The sequence below is a fragment of the Coffea eugenioides genome, chromosome 6 (genome assembly GCF_003713205.1).
Source record: "Coffea eugenioides isolate CCC68of chromosome 6, Ceug_1.0, whole genome shotgun sequence".
Taxonomy (NCBI): domain Eukaryota; kingdom Viridiplantae; phylum Streptophyta; class Magnoliopsida; order Gentianales; family Rubiaceae; genus Coffea; species Coffea eugenioides.
In genome coordinates, this window is record NC_040040.1 from 51,649,644 (window position 1) to 51,667,557 (window position 17,914).

Sequence of the window (17,914 nt, forward strand, 5' to 3'; positions counted from 1 at the left end):
TTTTTTCTTTTTTTAATAACTGTTCACAATCCAATTTTTCTTTTCTTTTTTTTTTTGAAAAAATAATTGTTCACAATCCATCTTGTCTTGCGTTAATTAATCATAAAGGCCAAGCCTAAATGATGTGTCATCCATGCTTGTTGCTTTTCCAATTCACCCGAGTGCTCCAAGCCAAACTTCCATTTTTTTAAATAGTGGTTTTTTGGTCATATTTTCTTACAAATATTCTAACAAATTATTTTATAATAATTATGCATGTAATACTAAAAAAAAAAGTTGGATGGTGTTATTTAAAAGTTTTTAATTAAGTAGATCCATCCAAACGGAATTTTAAAGATTTGCATGATCAAATTAGGAGCTTGGTACAAAAGCTCACTCAAACTATGCTTAAAGAAGCATCCAAATCTCAATTCTCAAATGAAAACTCAACTTCATTCGAGTTTATAATTTCATAATTGATAAAAATATAATTTTTATATATGCATGCTACTTGATTAGGCTCGTCGAACACTCGAATAATATACTTAGTGTTCAAACTCGACTCGCCAGCCTAATCGAATAGCTCGAGATCGAGTTCGAATTAGGTGACAGGTTTGTTTGGATAGGGTATTATTTGAAATATTATTTGGAATAATTACTGTAGCACTTTTTGTAATGTGATGTATGTGAGATAAAAAGATGGTTGGAAATATAAAAAGGTTTTTTTGGGAAATATGTTTATGATGCAAGCGAAATATTATTTGAGATAATAGTGCTGTCCAAACACTCCTCAAATCCGACCCGAACTTTTGACCAAACTGTTTGCGAGCTACTTGCGAGCAGTTTGACTCACCATTACCCCTAATCTCAAATGAAAACTCAACTTCGGGGAGAATTACTAATAAGTGTGTGTGTGAGATGTCTTATTGTTTATTTACAACATAAACCTCTTGTGAATTTTTTTTGAGCCTTATTAACACTAGCAATTCGTTAATATTTTCATTGACTTGCCCATGATGTATCGCTCAACTTCTTGAAGGTCTAAATTGTGCCAGCTACTTATGACAAACAGCATATTTTGTTTAAAAATGACGAATTTTAGATTAATAGATTATCGATCCACATGGTAATGTAGCAGGTAGTTTTTGGTTTTGAAGGGATTCATATGAATATATTTAACATCTGCTACACATGCATCGCTTATTGTACTGTACATTGTGATTTTTCGAAGGCAAATACAACACATTCAACTGAAAGAAGAAGAGGAAGAGGGGTAAAAGTGAAAAAAGGAAAGCAAGAAGGGAAATAGAAGAGAATCAAAAGCTAAACCAAAAAAATTTCAGGACTGCTGGCTGGTTGATTAAAGCTACTTTGCAGTAGTGGTTCGGATACCGAATTTCTTGCTCACCAGTCACCAGTCAGCCCCAGCTCACCAAGCCCGCCAGTTCCCTCCCCGTCTTCCAGTGCTGCCCAGCTTCCATCCAAACATTTTTATGGAGCTTGCAATTGCATTACCATCTTCCTCTTCCCTTCGAATTTCAGCTGTTTCCATTCGTCCAGAAGCTGCTCCCTACTGTTCAAGAAATGCGCCCCAGCAGTTCAGACTGCCCGCTTACAAAGTTGCAGAGTTGGGTGCGCTCAAATCTTCCCATCTTTTGTCTTCTTCAAATGGGTTTATTCTGAGTCCAATTGCGCTCTCATCGACTACTTCCACAACTAAGCACCGCAGGCGCTTTTCCATCTGGGTATCTTCCAACTTTCCCTCCCTTGCTTCCTTGCTACTCATTACCTTCTACTACGACATGATGATTGGTAATTAAGGAATAACATCCGCATAAGTAATATATGAGATTTTGGTCTTAATTATTAGTCGGGCTCCACTATTAATGAAAACAATAATAAGTTATTCTTTTTAGCTGATTGCAGGCAGCAAATTTGACCCCTCATTTCCCATTTACATTCTAAATTGCTTGCAGTTTCCTGATAACCACCACCATAAAGAAAGCAACTTTCTACTGACAAAGTTATAACTTACTCATACATCTAAGTGCCTCGAGTGTTTCACTCCAATTTAATTGGGACGACGAGATTATAAACTGAATCATGCTGTTGTTGAATTGCTGACTCAATCTGCAGAGCAATTCTTGACTGCCAGTTGTATTTGCATATTGTGGAAATAATATGTTTGATCTCCTTAAACATGGCATAACTGGAACGCTGGTTTGATTTATTGTATAGAATTAATTCTTCTAGGCTTGCTCTGAAGTTGGTACTGCTGGATCCTCCGATCCCTTCTTAAGCAAAGTATCGCAGTTCAAAGATGCCTTCTGGAGATTTCTGAGGCCTCATACTATTCGAGGAACAGCATTAGGATCAGTGTAAGTAGTGGTTACTCTCAATGTGTTCTTAAATGCGTCTCCACTTACAGTTTACTGAAGTTCACGTTCTCTTTCTTTGACAGCTCATTAGTGGCAAGAGCTCTGATTGAGAACCCAAATTTGATAAGGTGGTCATTGTTGTTGAAGGCTCTATCTGGTCTTCTTGCTCTCATATGCGGAAATGGTTACATAGTGGGGATAAATCAGATATATGACATTGGAATTGACAAGTAAGCGAACATCACTGCTACCAAATGTCAAAGTTTGATATAGAAACCACAAGCATATATCTCTAAGCAACACATATATACATGTATGTGGAGGGACCCTTGTAAACTAGGTTTGTCCCTGAAAAATAAATAGGAGGGGCAAACTCAATGAATAGCTGCTTACAGTGTAATATGCTGCGATGAAATCATTTGCTTATTGCTGTTTCATCTGCTGTTCTCTTGATTTCAGGGTGAACAAACCTTATTTGCCCATAGCTGCGGGAGATCTTTCTGTAAAATCTGCATGGTTTTTGGTGCTTTTTCTTGCAGTGGCTGGGGTTTTGATTGTTGGACTGAATTTTGGTCCATTCATCTCAGCGCTGTACTGCCTTGGTCTTTTTCTTGGCACTATTTATTCTGTTCCCCCATTCCGCATGAAGAGATATCCAGTTGTAGCATTTCTTATAATTGCCACGGTACAATTTTTGCCTTTTCTCCATGAAAACTTTCCTTTACATTTGTCAGACCAAAGCTTTATCGACTGGGGAGAGAGACTAATTTTCATTCCAAGATAAAGAACTTTTGGCTATAGCGACTTCTTATCCTAGGCAATAGTTTATGGTGATATAAAGATATTTGTCTTTGAATTTGTCCCATAATGAATGTGCACAAGATGGAAGGAAAATACAGTTACAGATGCATTTTACTGGATCATAACTTATTGTTACTCTATTTCCTAACCCTGTTACCCCTCTCAAAGCCAAAAATTCAGTTAAAACATGTATAACTGTTCGATTAGTTTTTGATTAGTTTAAGTTTTGTTTTCCCTTGTTATTCATTTCCCATGAATTGGTTATAAATGGGCTGATTTTTGCAGGTACGTGGTTTTCTTCTTAATTATGGTGTGTATTATGCGACAAGAGCTGCTCTTGGTCTACCATTTGAGTGGAGGTGAGTTCTCATTCAATGCTGTAAGCAATATATAGTCAAAAACATATTGTATACCCTATGTTACCTTCCTCCCTCCCCAATCTCTGATAAAGCAAAGGACAACAGAAAACAAGAATTGGGGCTTCACACTGATCACTGGAATAGATCAAGTCATAGTTTTGGAATGGTCTCAAATCTTGTATTTCAGTCAGTACACCTCATTAGTAAGGATAATTATTAATTGAAGTTTGAATGATTTAGTAGGCCGTTTCAATTGACCAATGCTTCTACATGAAACTTTTGCCTGCAGCTCGCCTGTGGCTTTCATTACAACTTTTGTAACGTTATTTGCACTGGTTATTGCCATCACTAAGGATCTTCCAGATGTGGAGGGGGATCGCAAGTAAGTCACTATTGTATGATATCAGCACTAATTGGATGTATGATGTCAAACTTTTACTGGACAAACATATTTACATTCTTTGTATGCACAACATTTTCTCTTTATTTCTCATTATTGTGATGGATGCTTTACCATGTTGGGTAAAACAGCTCATTTTTTCAAGTTTTACGTGCTCAATCCATCATTTGCTGCCATTACGCTGTTCTTTGCCCCAAAATGAGCTGCCTCCTATTTGCACTTCCTTTGTCTTCTTTTCATTTTTCAGAATGAAGTTATTAACTTCTGTTACTTTACTCCTGACTATTCTCCTTTTCTTTTGCAACATTCTTCAGGTTTCAGATATCTACTTTGGCAACAAAGCTTGGTGTAAGAAATATAGCATTTCTTGGTTCTGCGCTTCTATTAATAAATTACGTTGGTGCTGTTTTAGCAGCCATTTACTTGCCTCAGGTAAATGCTGCAATTTTACATATCTTATAATGATTGCCTTTGCACTATTTTCAATATTTACTAGAGCAGTGTTGTGATCATGTTAATTTTTAATATCAATGACGTAGAGATCAGGAACCTTGATTTTCTCCTGATAAGTGTCTATCCTGAGTGTATTTCTTCCATGTGTCATTCTTTCAGGCTTTCAAAGGTGGTTTAATGATACCCGTACATGTTGTATTGGCTTTGAGTTTAGTTTTCCAGGTACCACTTTTATCACATATTTGCAAGTTTAGTGTCCCTTGATTGCTGATGTTTAATTCTTTCCACATCTTACTTAAAAAGGTGCACAATAGGGTTCCCTATTTTCATAATTTGAAGCCAAATTTGGGTAGCATGGTGAGGATAGGAATGACTTCGGCTTTGTTTGATTGCTGTTGGGATATTTATGATACAAAAAGTAACTAAATGGCGCCCAAGTTCCACAACTGCACATGTTGAGCTGTCTTTACATGTGTGGCAAGTCAGTCAATCCTATGGTGGATTTAACATAAAAGTCCTATCAAAATAGGTGATATAAGTTGAGCTTGCACAGTTTCTTGCCACTTGATTCGTTCATAATTGGGTCCAGGTTTCTAGTGACCGTTAATTCTTATGGAATTGAGAGATTACCGTTATTTGTTGTATGTGCTGCAAATGGAATCGGACAAGTCATCCTGGCATTTCACACTGGCAGAGAGCAGCTAACAAATATGTGTGGCTGTGTGTGCACGCAATTGTGTGGAGAGAGAGAGGGAGGGAGGGAGGGGGAGAGATAGGGGTAAAACGCAAAGAGAAGTTGAGTGATACTAATTGAAGCTCAAAACTCATGACGTTAAATCAGTCAGTTGTATTGAGTTCAAGAGGCAGAGCACATAACAGAGGGGGGTTATGGTCTCTCCTCCTTTTCCCCTACAGTTCTCAATGTGTAGACATGAATCCCAAGTGAAGGCCTTGAAATTTCTAGCATCTCTATAGTTAGCTGAAACTTACTGATAAAGGAAAGTGAAGTAAAAGTACTTAATGTGATACTTCAAGTAAACTACTTCTGTATATATTCTTTGCTATCCAGCTGCACTTCTATTACACTGTCATTTTGTTTTATCTATTTTCAGGCGTGGCTACTGGAAAGAGCAAACTATACCAAGGTAATCACATATGTAACATTCGTGTTTCGCTCGTAAGTTTTTTACTGTAATTCAATTTTAGCAGTAAAAAATTGGTGAATAGTGCATATTGAAGTGTTCTTTTAACCCATCAGCCAATAATTCTTCATTAGTTTGATATGGCTGTGAATGCTATAAGTTGCACAAAAATGGAACCTTCTAACAAATTTTGCTTTTTACCAAATTTACACCTTATGCGTAGTGCCACTCTGCTTCCATCCAATTGGAAATTGTTCTCTCTCTCGACTTTTAGTCTCGACTTTTAGCAGGTCTGTGTGTGTGACATAAACCACTCTACTTTACCTACTAAGTATGGAATAAAATTACTTCTCAAGGTGAACCTGTGATTTGGAACTGAAGCGACATCCATGAATGGTGGCTTTATTGCCCTGACAGGAAAGAAATTAGAAAGAGAAAATTAGTTACTGAAACAATTATGCAGGCATCCCTAGTCTTTATATTGTTTTCTTCAGTGGCATCGTTAGCTCTAATGGCATACTAGTAGATCAAGGAAATTAATACTACGATTAGGAAAGTTGTGCGTGCCCAAATGAATCACCTTAGATAGGGATAATAAGGGCGGGCGGGAATGACTTGGGTATTGCAAATCTCTTATCTCAATTTGATGTTCTCTTAAATTTCTGGGTAATCATTCTTGTTTCCCATTTTTCATTTTGCTTTTGCTGTTGGAACTTAGGTTCTAGATAAATAACTAGCACTTTTCTAATAACTCCAGTATGCGTGATTCAGCATAGAGATATTCTAATGATGATCTGATCTTGCAGGAAGCAATCTTAGCATTCTATCGTTTCATATGGAATCTCTTTTACTCGGAGTACATAATCTTTCCTTTCATTTAGCCGTTTGGTATTTTAACCTGAAGATATAGCTCAACATGTGTCCAGAAGGGTTTTCAAGCGGCTGTAGGTTACTTCTCCCATCACCTCAGGATGGCATCGACAGGCTTCTGGTGGAGCTTTTCAGCTCTCTTGCTTGTGTCTTTGGCTGCCCTGCCCTGAGGTGGAATAATGTATAATTTGGCTTCTGTTTTGAACAAGTCTTTGAGTCAGGAAGAAAGAGCAAAAAGATGGTAGAATGAGGGAAATTTCTTGTACATCTCTGGTCAACTTACACATAATATTGAAAGTTAGACCTTGTACCAATTGCCTATAAAGAACAGAAAATCTAAACATTTTTGTATCTATGAAGAATAGGATAAAGCTGTACAGATTTATGATTTCTGAATCAGCATTTGGACTTCCAGGGCTCCCCTAAATAAAGAGTAATAATAGTATTAGAGTTGGTTAGAAGTCTCAGTCAGAATCTGATGACTAATGCTTCTTATTCACTTGCTAAAGAACGGGATTACCAACTTCAGACTTCGTCCAAAATTCCAAGTGCGCGTGGAAGCAGAAAACCAACAAGAAATAACTTAGTCTAGCGGGCAAGGCAGAAGAAATAAAGCATACCTTTGTCCAGGCCTTTAAGGACTCAGTAAACGAGCATTTCTTATCTTTTCACGTCCATATCAACCCCAAAATGTGGAAAAAAAGGAACAAAGAAAATGGCTAGTCCACGCCTGCCATTTCTGTGAAATTGCGAGACCACAGAAAGGAGTGAAAAGTCCCTGAATTCCAAGTTGAAGTCCATCTCAACTCCCTTTTGGAAGATCAGGTCAGCGTGTGTAACATCATTCTGTAGGGCGGTCACCGCCCTCAAACGTCAAAGACAGAGTTGCCAAGTTGACGTCCAACTTCCTCCGTGGGTCGCAAGCTGAAGAGGGTCCAAATCCGGAGCAAAACTGAATCCTTGACCCTTGTCTACCAAGGCTCTGGACTTGCAACTTCCAAGCCAATATCTTGTTTGGATTGTAGTCTTTCGCAGAAATTTTTTTACGTTTTTCGTGAACGCATTTTTCAATCACCCTTTTACTTCACATACATCAGGTCGCTACAGTAGTATATTCTTTTGCAAAAACTCTTCAAAATAGAGTAGTGTATTCCAATGGGCTCTTAACTTTTCTTTTATTTTCTCTTTTTCGCTTTAGATAAAAATGAAATTTGGCGTTTCTTGGCTATACTGTTTGGTTCATTTCCCATGGACAGTTCAGTAGTTTGCCCTTGTTTCCCACTAAAAGCAAGTAGGGATAGAAAACATTTCTGGTTAAGTAAGTTAGTTTTACATTTTATGCAAATTATGCAATTTGGTTTAGTTTAATAGTACTACTTTTTTGGCTTATTAAATTGACTGGAAGATCCAAGAACTTGCACATGCCCAAAAGTTCGTCGGCAATAACCAAATCCCCATAAGTAAGTGGAAAGTTTTGAAGCCGAGAAACGGAAAAGAAAATGATATGATAACTATAATTCTCTCTTGATCTTGTATATATGATCAGAAAAAGAATGAATTAGGTACACATGAAGGATACTGACAATCTACAATCCATCTCCTCCCTTCATGATGTACAGAAAGATTGTATCAAAGAATGATTCAAAGAATGCAAACGACTTACAAAGGAAAAAAAAAATCATCCCTACACTAGAAGGAGCAGAATGTAGAATGGAAAAGCCTTCTTTTCTGCAGTTTCGTCTATACACCTGTTAATCTGAAATTTCTAGCTAATATCTATGCTGTTAAGAACCAAGCGGACTTCTGCCCGGGGTTTCCCTGCTAAAGTTTGGAGTTAGCGATTTCCTGGGAGACGAAAAACTGGTCCTTGGAGATAGATTCACCAGCTCCAAGCCACGAACTTGAAGCTCCGAAGGATAGTCCCTGACACATCCAATCCGTGGACCAGCTCCTGTTGTCCATTTACAAGACAATTGCTTAGCTAACTGATAAGATTTCATTCCTTTATGCGAAAATATTCTCCTAATAATCTCTCCTTTTGGAATGGCTTCTTCTTCATCTTCTTCAACATCCTCATCGAACAGATTTTCCTTGGAAACTGAGAAATCAGAGTCGGACAAGTTCTCTTCCGCTGTTTCATATCCATCCGCCGGAGTTTCACCACCAATTTGATGCTCTTGTTCCTCTTGATTCTTGAACAGCTCCAACACGTCCTCCTTTTTGGGTATTTCAAGTACAGAAATCTTTGAGTGAAGTCCTCGAGACCACCTCGATATTTGCGGTGGTAAATTCTCGGTGCCCTTGCAATATTTCTTGATCGAATCAACTTTCTCTCTTTCGGAGATTTTAGCATCAGCATCATCACCAGCTCGACTGAAGTCTGGTTCTGATATGGTTTTTCGAAGACTTTGTTTCCTAACAAAGACTTCTTCCTCCTCACCAGTTGGGGCTCTCTGCACAAAGGACAGAAAATTAATCGACATATCACTCAATCATATCAGAAATATTGTACCTTCCTGGGACATAGAAAATTATTGAAAGAACCATTTGATCGATGAAGTGACAATACTATGAAAATTACACAGGCGCAATCTATTCATCTCCAAGACATCATAGACATAACCAAGTAACTGAAGCTAAATATGTCCACTAAAGTGCCCCACAACATTTTCATTTATGTTCATATCTTATCGAGCAAAGGCAAGATCAGCAACTCTACCTGGACAACACTGAGGTCGACATTTTTTTGCTTAAGGAATGACATAAGTTCTTCAAAATTTTCTTCTGTTGGGAGGTAATGGCCACTGTGAGGCCAGACAGCCTATGAAACCAAATGATTTGCATTAGAAACGATGAAACTGCAGCAAGTAAACAATTGAAAGGCACAATACTAGTTCTCTACCTTCAGAATGCCATCTTCCACTACTAATCTCCCAGCAGATAATGTAGCACCACCTGCCAAGAAACTTGAATGCTGAAATGTGCCTTTCTTTTTCAGCCCAACATACAAGACCTTGGAGACACTGAGAACGAAAATCCACTTCGCATCCTCAGGACCGCCTCTTGTATCTAGAAGCTGTCCGCTTTCTTTGTACTTAAACTTTCCGTCCTCTATTACAACTTCATACGCCATTCTTTCTATCTGTGGCAATAAACAAATTTATTAACTCTTGAACTCTTGAATTGGGCTCAATAATAACCAAAGTTAAGGATTGATTTCCCAGTTGTCTACATGAGATTAACCATTAACAGCTCTCAAACAAGATAAGCATTCTTTCTAAAAAAAAAAAAAAACCGAAGTCAAGGATGAGATGAAGCTCACCGGCCCAAGATACTTTATGCATTGTTGATGAAGTTTTGATCGAGGGCATTTCTCAAGATTTACTTCTTTACCTTCTCCAATATCAAGCCTGCAAATGAAGTTTGAAAGCGATTACGAAGCTGAAGAAATTCCTTCTTATCTCATACTTGTTTTACGAGTAAAATAAAGCTTACCAGTAGAAGAAGGGCTGTTTACTCTCACACTGAAGCCAGTTGACATAATAAAATTGAAGATTATGGCCATATCGATGACGGGGATCAATCTATCAGAGTTATGCAAAGGAGTTAACAAATGACTTGAAAAGAGTAAAGAGGATTTATCACTTGAACCTTCATTTGAAAGAGTACTCACAGCCTCAAGCCAATGTTGCAAAGCAAGTTTGCGTGCCTTTTTATCCTTTGACAAACCTTTCCCTACCTGATAATGGTGAGAAAGATGCCAATTAAGTACTCAAACAAGATGCAACAATGAACTATGCATATACTATTTCAAACATACTACCTTAGCCGCTCTTGTTCTTGCCCTCGACCAACGTGAAATTGCTGTTTCAGGTTTCTCGTCAAAGAATGACACAGAAGTGCGCTTGAGTTCAGCAAAATCCAATAACTTCCACCTGGAGACGACACGATTAAGCTAAAACTGGAAATTTAAAGGGTGCAAGGAAGAAAGAGATTCCCAAGATACCATTCTTTCACAATGGGAATATTTCCTTTGTGTTTGTATTTACATGCTACTGCATTTTGGAACAAAGTCATGCAAGTTGAGTATGCCGCCAGTCTCTAAACGAGACCTTCAAACTTTATCAATTACTTTCTGATGGATGCATGACTATGATTAAATGATATGCAGCGAAAAAACAGAATCAAAACAGAACTGCAGTGCATGATTCTTTTAATACCATACTTAATACTAGTTGATACTAACCATCTTTGTTCCACTAGAACCGCACAATCTGCTAGTTGCCTTCTGGTTCGGAAACTTTTATATGTTTTCTGCAGCTTTAGAGCAGCCATATCTCTATCATTTGCAGGACCTGGCGAGGGCATTGCTATAGATTTCTCAAACACACTATCTGGGGCAGGTGACGTTGGAGGGACTTGCTTGCTCTTGGCATTGTTGATTGATGCAATAATTCCTGTGTTTTCTACATCAAAGGCAGGAGCTTTCAGTGATATCTCTAATTCCCGGCCTTTAAAGCTGAGAGACCCTTCAAGGATCATTTTTCCAGAATCGAAAGACTTCATCGCTGCTTTAGAATCAGAATCTCTACCGTTAAAACTAACAGAACGTATTACAGCTTTTACATCACCACGTTCAAAACTTATTTGTCTAACTAAAAGGGATTCCAATTGACCATCCAAATCATGCGACAAAGGGCATGAAAAAGACATCCCCATTTCTCTCCAGAATGCAGGGATGTCCGATTCCAAACCAACAGATATGTACTTTGATCTGCACCAAGGGAAAGGGAATGAAATTAGTTCACCTAAGGACTGCATCAAAGTGATAATTCATGTAATCAAATTTACGTACAAACAACAGCTCAGATACAGCTGTCAGACAACAATGTATCACCAACTCTTGAGTAGCTAATGCGAAACACAGTACGAGGAAATAAAAGTCCAACCCGCCATTCCCCAAAAAAAAAAATTCTAATATAACAAATAACCGTATACAAGAAAGAAGAATTCGTCAACTAGAATGATGCCCAATAGCCAGTAAAAGTTAGTATTTCTTTACAGTTACATCCCACAAATCAAGAAACGTTCCATATTCTTCAAAAGAATGCAATTCAAATCTCACAACGGTAGAGCATCAGAACCGTAGCAAAATAAGAATATCAGTCCAAAAACTCAAGTTTAATCAATCAATCACTAAAGAAATGTCTGCATTTAAGAATCTCTTTGCCACCCCATTTGACCATACGTTATCACGATCAGAAATACCATTACAACCCTTTTTCTGCGACAAACATAGACATACCAATCTAAGTACAACAGCCATAAAGATTGCAGAAAGTTGGAGTTTTTCTTTACCTCGTATGATTGGCGCCTGCCTGAAAATGAAACGACGGTATATTCAAAAAATGCAAATAAGACAGGGAACTGGGACGATCCCAGAAAGGGATGGTGAAAAGAGAATTAGAAGGCAAGTTTAAGGAAGATAAACAGATGACAGGAATGTGAGAGAGAGCGTGTAATGTGGGGGTGACGAGGTAATGAAATGGAAGAAGCTTTATCGGTTTTGGTCATCAAAAGTTAAGGAGAAAATTTGGTATTCGTTAGTCCCACTTCTCTTCCCCTCTTTTCTCTCCGTGTCCAAAACGGGGTGAAGCCAAAGGACTCGACTGAATTTTAGAAAGAGTTGTAAGGCAAGGTACATTGGCTGTCCTTGCTTATCTAACAAACTCTTATCTCATTTCTGCTCAATTTATAGGAAAAGAGAGCTACTGGGGCTTGTTCTGCAACGCATAGATGCATAATTTTCCAACCACGTGTTCTACTCCTTGACTGCCTCAGGAAGTTTCAAGTGAATTACATAAGCTAGAAAAAATAGTTTAGTACTGGAAATGGTGGCCTCGGGATTTGGATTTACAGTCATCATATATGATAATATTTTGAGGTTTCATGGGTTGCATTCATGGCCATGGTCATTATTTATGACAATACCATCTAACCAAAATGCTACTACAATTAAATAAATGTTTCTTGTGGTTGATTTCAATCTGGCCTTGCTGTTACTCTTTTGTTTTCTTCGGCACAAATGAGGTGGCAAAGATCAAATAAGTATATCAGGATCATGGATGCTTCGGTTCTCTTATTTGTTTTTCTTCTTTTTTTTTTTTATTTCTAATGCTTTTAAAGGTTCTTTAGAATTTAACAGAGTTTATTTACTTGACAATTATAAAAAAGGGATAATTTTATAAACCTCCCTTGAGATTTGCAGCGATTGCAACCACCTCCCTTAAGGTTAGAAAATTTGTAGAAACCTCCCCTAGAAAATATATTTTGGTGACAAATGATGATGTAAGCACAAAAAGTCTAATGAATGTCATATATTGCCCCTATTTGACTTACAAAACAAATTAAATGACAAAGAAATCAAATATCATCATTAGTTGCTGAGCAAAAAAATTTTAAGGTAATTCTTTGCAGCAAAATTTAGACCATATTTCAAGGCATATCATTTTTTTAATTTTTGGACTTCCTTTTTTTTTTCCCTTTGCTAAGTACGTTGTGAAGAAACTACTTTTAACAAATGCATCCCTACTAGTTGGTTATTTATAAAACTAAGCAAGGAATGTGATTTCGTACAGAAAAATTTTTACATTTTTCATAAGCACATTGCACAATCACTATTTTATTTTATATACATCAAATCGTTATAACACATTTTTTTACAAAAACTCCTAAAAATAACAATTCAAATAGTGCAGATTTTCTTTTCCTTTACACCCACTTTTCATTTAGAATTTATAGAGTTGTCAATTTTCATAACATCAAGGAAGGTAAATATAATTTTTTAAATCTTGAGAAAGGTGACTGAAATGGTCAGAAACCTTAAGGGAAGTGTATATGAAATTATCCCTTTAGAAGAAGAAGAAGAAGAAATTCAACTTACTCTTAGACCGACCATTATAGCTAGTTTGGATAGATATTGTAATATGACTAGAGCACTCACTAAATTCTTTAGTGCTCTTAATAAATTTCTCTAATTAATGATTTTAATTAGTGATTTAAACTTTGTTAGAAAGATAAAATTTTACTTGCACTGGAGAATCACAAAAAGTTTATAGAGGTCAAGTTTGAATGGTTCAATCTTACTTTTAGACATTCTATCTTGAATTGGTAGACAATCTCCCTCCTCAGTACTCCATGGAATCATTCTTCATATGCTTCTTGTTTTTCTTGCTTGTTCACTTTTTGTGCTTCATAACGAGGACCTTCAATTTTTTTTTCTTTTTTTTGTTTGGAGAAACATTTCAAGACGTTTTGATGGAGCAAGTTACAATTATAGGGTTGTCAAACAAATTGAGATATCTTTTAATTTTGACTTGTCTTTTTTTTTTATTCCTTACATTGCGCAAGAAATACTACTATTAAGGAGGTGTTTGGTAAACGAGTCGAGCGGTAGGAATGAGTATCAAGTTAGTAATATTCATATTTACTATTACTGGGTAGATCAGAATAGGAATCATTTAATGAAAATGAAAGTGTTAGATCTTATCCCTGTCATTCTTCACTCGTATTTGTAGTGAAACCCGGTCAAGATCCTAATGAAACAGGTGCAGGAGAATGATACAAAAAACCATACTCATAGCGGAAGTGGAGCCTATGATTCTGACTCCAGAATTTAAGCCACACTTGCTAATTCCATTATTCTTTTCAGCTCGCAAGGCTTTTGGATAATGCTTTTACCCCATAATTTTCTTTTAGGGCGAAAAATATCATTAGCGATTAAACTATTATTCGCATCAATTTTTTGTTACAAATTAGTCATTAAACTAATTAATCAGCATAATCATGGGTATTTTATCAATTATTGTTCTTAATTTACAAAATAATCAGAATCGTATTTTGACCCAAAAAAAATACCCATGATTGACAAATATGCCATTGCATTTTGACATGTGTTTTGATTATTTTGTAGATTAAGAGCAATAATTAACAAAATGGCTACGAATGTACTGATTAGTTAGTTTAGTGACTAATTTGTGATGAAAAATTATTTGATAGTCAAAAGCCGACGCAAGTAGTAGTTGAATGCCATTTTATTCCTTTCTTTTAGGACTATATTAATTGTGAATAAGAAAAGTCTCTTCTCAAGACTCTGAAGTCTTTTTGCCACTGTGCTGAATTAGGATCAGAAAAAGTTTATTTCACCCCAAACACCCAAGTATGTTTTGAAAATCAGACCGGATAGGCCGGTTCAATCGATTGAACTGCGAATCGGTCATGTTTCCGTTTTGATTCAATTAAAAAACCAAAGATTTAATTGAGCCGGTAAAAATCAAGAGGTTCAACATATTTTTATTAAGTATTTATTTTTTAAAATAAATATTTTAGTTTTATTCAAAATTCTTAATATTAAAATGAATAAAAAAAATATTAAACCTTTGAACCAAGATCGAATCAATTAAACCGATTGAACTGTGAATTGAAAGATCTTCCGATTCACTCTTCGGTCCGGGTTTTAAAATATTGCCAACCGATCTGCTGATCCAAAGTGGGGAAGAAACACACACACACACACAAAGAAAAAGTGCCAAATACTTTCACTACTAAGCAAGCATGGACCATGGTCTGCCGTCGACAATATTGACCACAACACAAACACTTGTCTAATTCTCTTCAAGGCAACTTGAGGGAAATTACATCTCATGGGAACGCGACTTCTTTTTCCCTTATTAACCCATTCCGTAAAGCATCCAACAAACAATTTAGAATTATATAGTCTTCGAGCAATATATTATTGTGGACAAGGGTGGATAGCTTTCTAATAAAAAGAAAAAAGACGCAGGGAGGTATCTGAGGTTTGTGGGTGTTAGTTAATATCTAGTAGCAGCTTTTTTACTAACTTTCCCGTAATCCCACATCGATGTAAGGGGGTTTGGGGGTTGGGTAGATAAGTCCCCAAGTTTTCCTCAGGAGTTACCACTGTGGCTTTTGAGGTTAATTTGGGATTAGGTTTAACTACTAATTCTTAAAATTTCTGATAAAAAGTAAATCGAAGGACACGATCCTAACTTGGAGCAGTATACTACTATTTCTTTCTTTCTTTTAACCATACAAATGCTAATCTGTTGATTACACGGCTTTATTTGCCAAAACAAACATAAGCATTGTATCTGTGGTGGCATTTTCAATTCAGTAATTAAATATGTTTGCGTCAAAAAAGTACCTAAATTAAAATTGTTTCTCCATGTTATACATTCACACATTATAACCCATTTGCCGCTTTATTCTGTAAACTGCTTCATCTTCGAGAAAAAAAATTATTTTGGTCCTTGACAAAACTTTTGAGATCCTGTCTTGTCATAATGAAATTCATAGTTGCACGCCTTGAAAATGAAAATGCTTTTGTGCGTACACAAGGTTTTTTTTTTTCTTTTCTAGCTTTAGAATATTACACAACCTACTTTATAAAAAGTTTTTTCCTTAGTGTCATTATTGTTTCCTCCAAGAGCATCAAGAAGTCTAGTTGCATTCTTGCACTTAGTAATTCGGTTTAGGAGAGTTCAAAAGGAATTGAGAATGAGGGTAACCAAGAAAACCAAATTGATCCAAACCGAACAATAGGGTAACCAATCCGTAAGTTTTGAAATGGTTTACGTTACCTCAACCTATCTAGAAAATTAGGTTACGATATGGTTTTCAGTTTTTAAAAATTGCAGTTATCGAAATCTACCCACATATGTACAGGATATATAGGCGTAACTAGTACCCAAACCTCAACCTATAATAATTTAGTTATTTATTAATAATTTGATTTAGGAGAACCACTATACATTTCATTATACATGCAATTAGAGTTAGCGAAATTAAAAATGAACTGATTACTTGATCCATGAACCCCTAATCCGGATGGACGATAACCTTTTGAAATGGGTAAGTCAAGTCAACTTGCTAATTGCTATTAGCCAGCCATAGTACAAGTTTCAACGTACAAAAAGCAGTAGTGTTGATTCTATCCTTTAGGTAGACCAGTGATCCATAAATTAGCCTTCCACAAATTTGTCACAATATGTGGCTGGTCTTAGTTGATCATCTCCCTTTACCCCTTTCCCTAAATTAGACTAGATTAGGTTATAGAACATCTATCGTTGCAGAAAAAAAAAAAAAGGGTAGACCAGTGATCCAAAGTTCGGTTTGGGCGGAAAACTCACCGGCATTTGGTCCAATAGCAAGCCTCTACTTTCGCATCGGATTGAATGGTATTTTCGGGAACAAATATGAATCGGTGATCCGATACTTGACTTGATGGTCTAACTGTTCTCCGACACAAAATAAATAAAAGTAAATACTCTCTCTCACTTTTGCTCCGACGCCCCAAAAAAAATAAAAACAAATTAAAAATGCCCATTCTTAATTAGTACTAATTAATTATTACAAGTTACAAGCACAAAAGGCTAGTTTACAACACGCTCAAATTTATAAAAAAAATAAAAAAAAAGGGGGGTTGGAGTCAGGCGCTTTTATTAAGAGAAGAAGAAGAAGAAGAAGACATGATATATTATTCCAAAGTCAAATCTTAATAACAAACAAAAAAAAAAATTCCCACAGTCACAGACAGCTATCCCATGGGCTATTGGTTGACAGCCAGAGTACTGTACTTCAACCGTACGAACATTTAATCAATGTCCACGTGGCACAAAGAATCTTTGTCCATCAACTCCGTCTTCATGATGCTTCGAGGAATTCCCCTTTTCCATTTATGGATTTTTTTTAAAACAAATTTTAAAAAGTCAATCCACTTTTCAATTGTACTATTCATATTTGACTGAAAGAGTAGAGATAGAGTGTGTTTGGATTGTAAGTTATTTGTCCAAATATATTTGTTTACATCACCATTATAATTTTCAATACACCTTTTTATCTTCCCAATTACCTTTTTATCTCACATACATCACATCACAAAAAATGTTACAGTAAAAATATCTCAAATAACTTACAATCCAAATAACTTATAACATTTGTTTGTAATATAAAAGTAACTAATGAGATAATAGAGTATTTTTATATTGAGTTATAGTTTTTTTTTTATATATAATAGTTATAAAGTTAAACGTTTGTTCAATAAATTGGAATTATTATAATAAGGATAAGTTACTTCTTAGAGTTTAGTTATGAATTGATGTAAGGGACAATACGGCTGTTTGGATTGCTATTTTTAAGATTTTTTTTATAGAAAAATAAACTGTACTGATTTGATATATATAAGGTAAAAAGATAATTGAAAAATATGTTCACGAAAATGTAAAAAAATTTCTAAAAAAAAAACTACAATCCAAACAAGTTTAATGCTTTCATCTACTATTCAGAAGCTTTTATACATAAATTTATTACATTATGATAATATTCATTAAATAGTTCAATACTTAAAATAATAAATAATAGGTATTCTTTGATATGGTAGATTTATTCATCAACATGATTGTACACCTATTCATACTCGTTCTTGATTCAAGACCCATATATATATATATATAT

At 35.9% G+C, this 17,914-nt stretch overlaps 2 protein-coding genes across 3 annotated transcripts; one reads left to right on the forward strand and one right to left on the reverse strand.

The window, feature by feature from the left end:
- The first annotated feature begins 1,313 nt into the window (after positions 1-1,313).
- Positions 1,314-6,815, forward strand: LOC113772909 (homogentisate solanesyltransferase, chloroplastic). Of its 2 annotated transcripts, XM_027317410.1 has the most exons (10): positions 1,316-1,724; positions 2,233-2,357; positions 2,441-2,587; positions 2,817-3,042; positions 3,444-3,517; positions 3,807-3,899; positions 4,232-4,349; positions 4,530-4,592; positions 5,483-5,515; positions 6,319-6,815. In XM_027317410.1, exons 1-10 carry the CDS (start codon positions 1,473-1,475, stop codon positions 6,391-6,393), a joined length of 1,206 nt encoding a protein of 401 aa, XP_027173211.1. In that variant the 5' UTR covers positions 1,316-1,472; the 3' UTR covers positions 6,394-6,815. The 2 variants fall into 2 exon arrangements, with proteins under 2 accessions (XP_027173212.1, XP_027173211.1); XM_027317411.1 differs by lacking the exon at positions 4,530-4,592 and having other exon boundaries at positions 1,314-1,724.
- Positions 6,816-7,980: 1,165 nt separating this feature from the next.
- LOC113775932 (IQ domain-containing protein IQM6-like) lies at positions 7,981-11,101 on the reverse strand. The gene is made up of 8 exons (XM_027320986.1): positions 10,629-11,101; positions 10,206-10,317; positions 10,056-10,121; positions 9,878-9,966; positions 9,705-9,792; positions 9,285-9,524; positions 9,102-9,203; positions 7,981-8,835 (listed from the first exon to the last, which is right to left on the reverse strand). The coding sequence occupies exons 1-8, from the start codon at positions 11,099-11,101 to the stop codon at positions 8,167-8,169; spliced, it is 1,839 nt and encodes a 612-aa protein (XP_027176787.1). The 3' UTR covers positions 7,981-8,166.
- Between the last annotated feature and the right edge of the window lie 6,813 nt (positions 11,102-17,914).

What these genes read in the sequence shown, in the direction of transcription:
- LOC113772909 (XM_027317410.1), top strand. Translation starts at nt 1,473, where the DNA reads ATGGAGCTTGCAATTGCATTACCATCTTCCTCTTCCCTTCGAATTTCA. An exon ending in GCAGGCGCTTTTCCATCTGG is followed by an intron (nt 1,725 to 2,232) that starts GTATCTTCCAAC and finishes TAATTCTTCTAG; the next exon opens with GCTTGCTCTGAAGTTGGTAC. An exon ending in TATGACATTGGAATTGACAA is followed by an intron (nt 2,588 to 2,816) that starts GTAAGCGAACAT and finishes TCTTGATTTCAG; the next exon opens with GGTGAACAAACCTTATTTGC.
- LOC113775932 (XM_027320986.1), bottom strand. Translation starts at nt 11,101, where the DNA reads ATGGGGATGTCTTTTTCATGCCCTTTGTCGCATGATTTGGATGGTCAA. An exon ending in GTTCTAGTGGAACAAAGATG is followed by an intron (nt 10,318 to 10,628) that starts GTTAGTATCAAC and finishes TGTCGTCTCCAG; the next exon opens with GTGGAAGTTATTGGATTTTG. An exon ending in AAACAGCCCTTCTTCTACTG is followed by an intron (nt 9,793 to 9,877) that starts GTAAGCTTTATT and finishes CTTCATTTGCAG; the next exon opens with GCTTGATATTGGAGAAGGTA.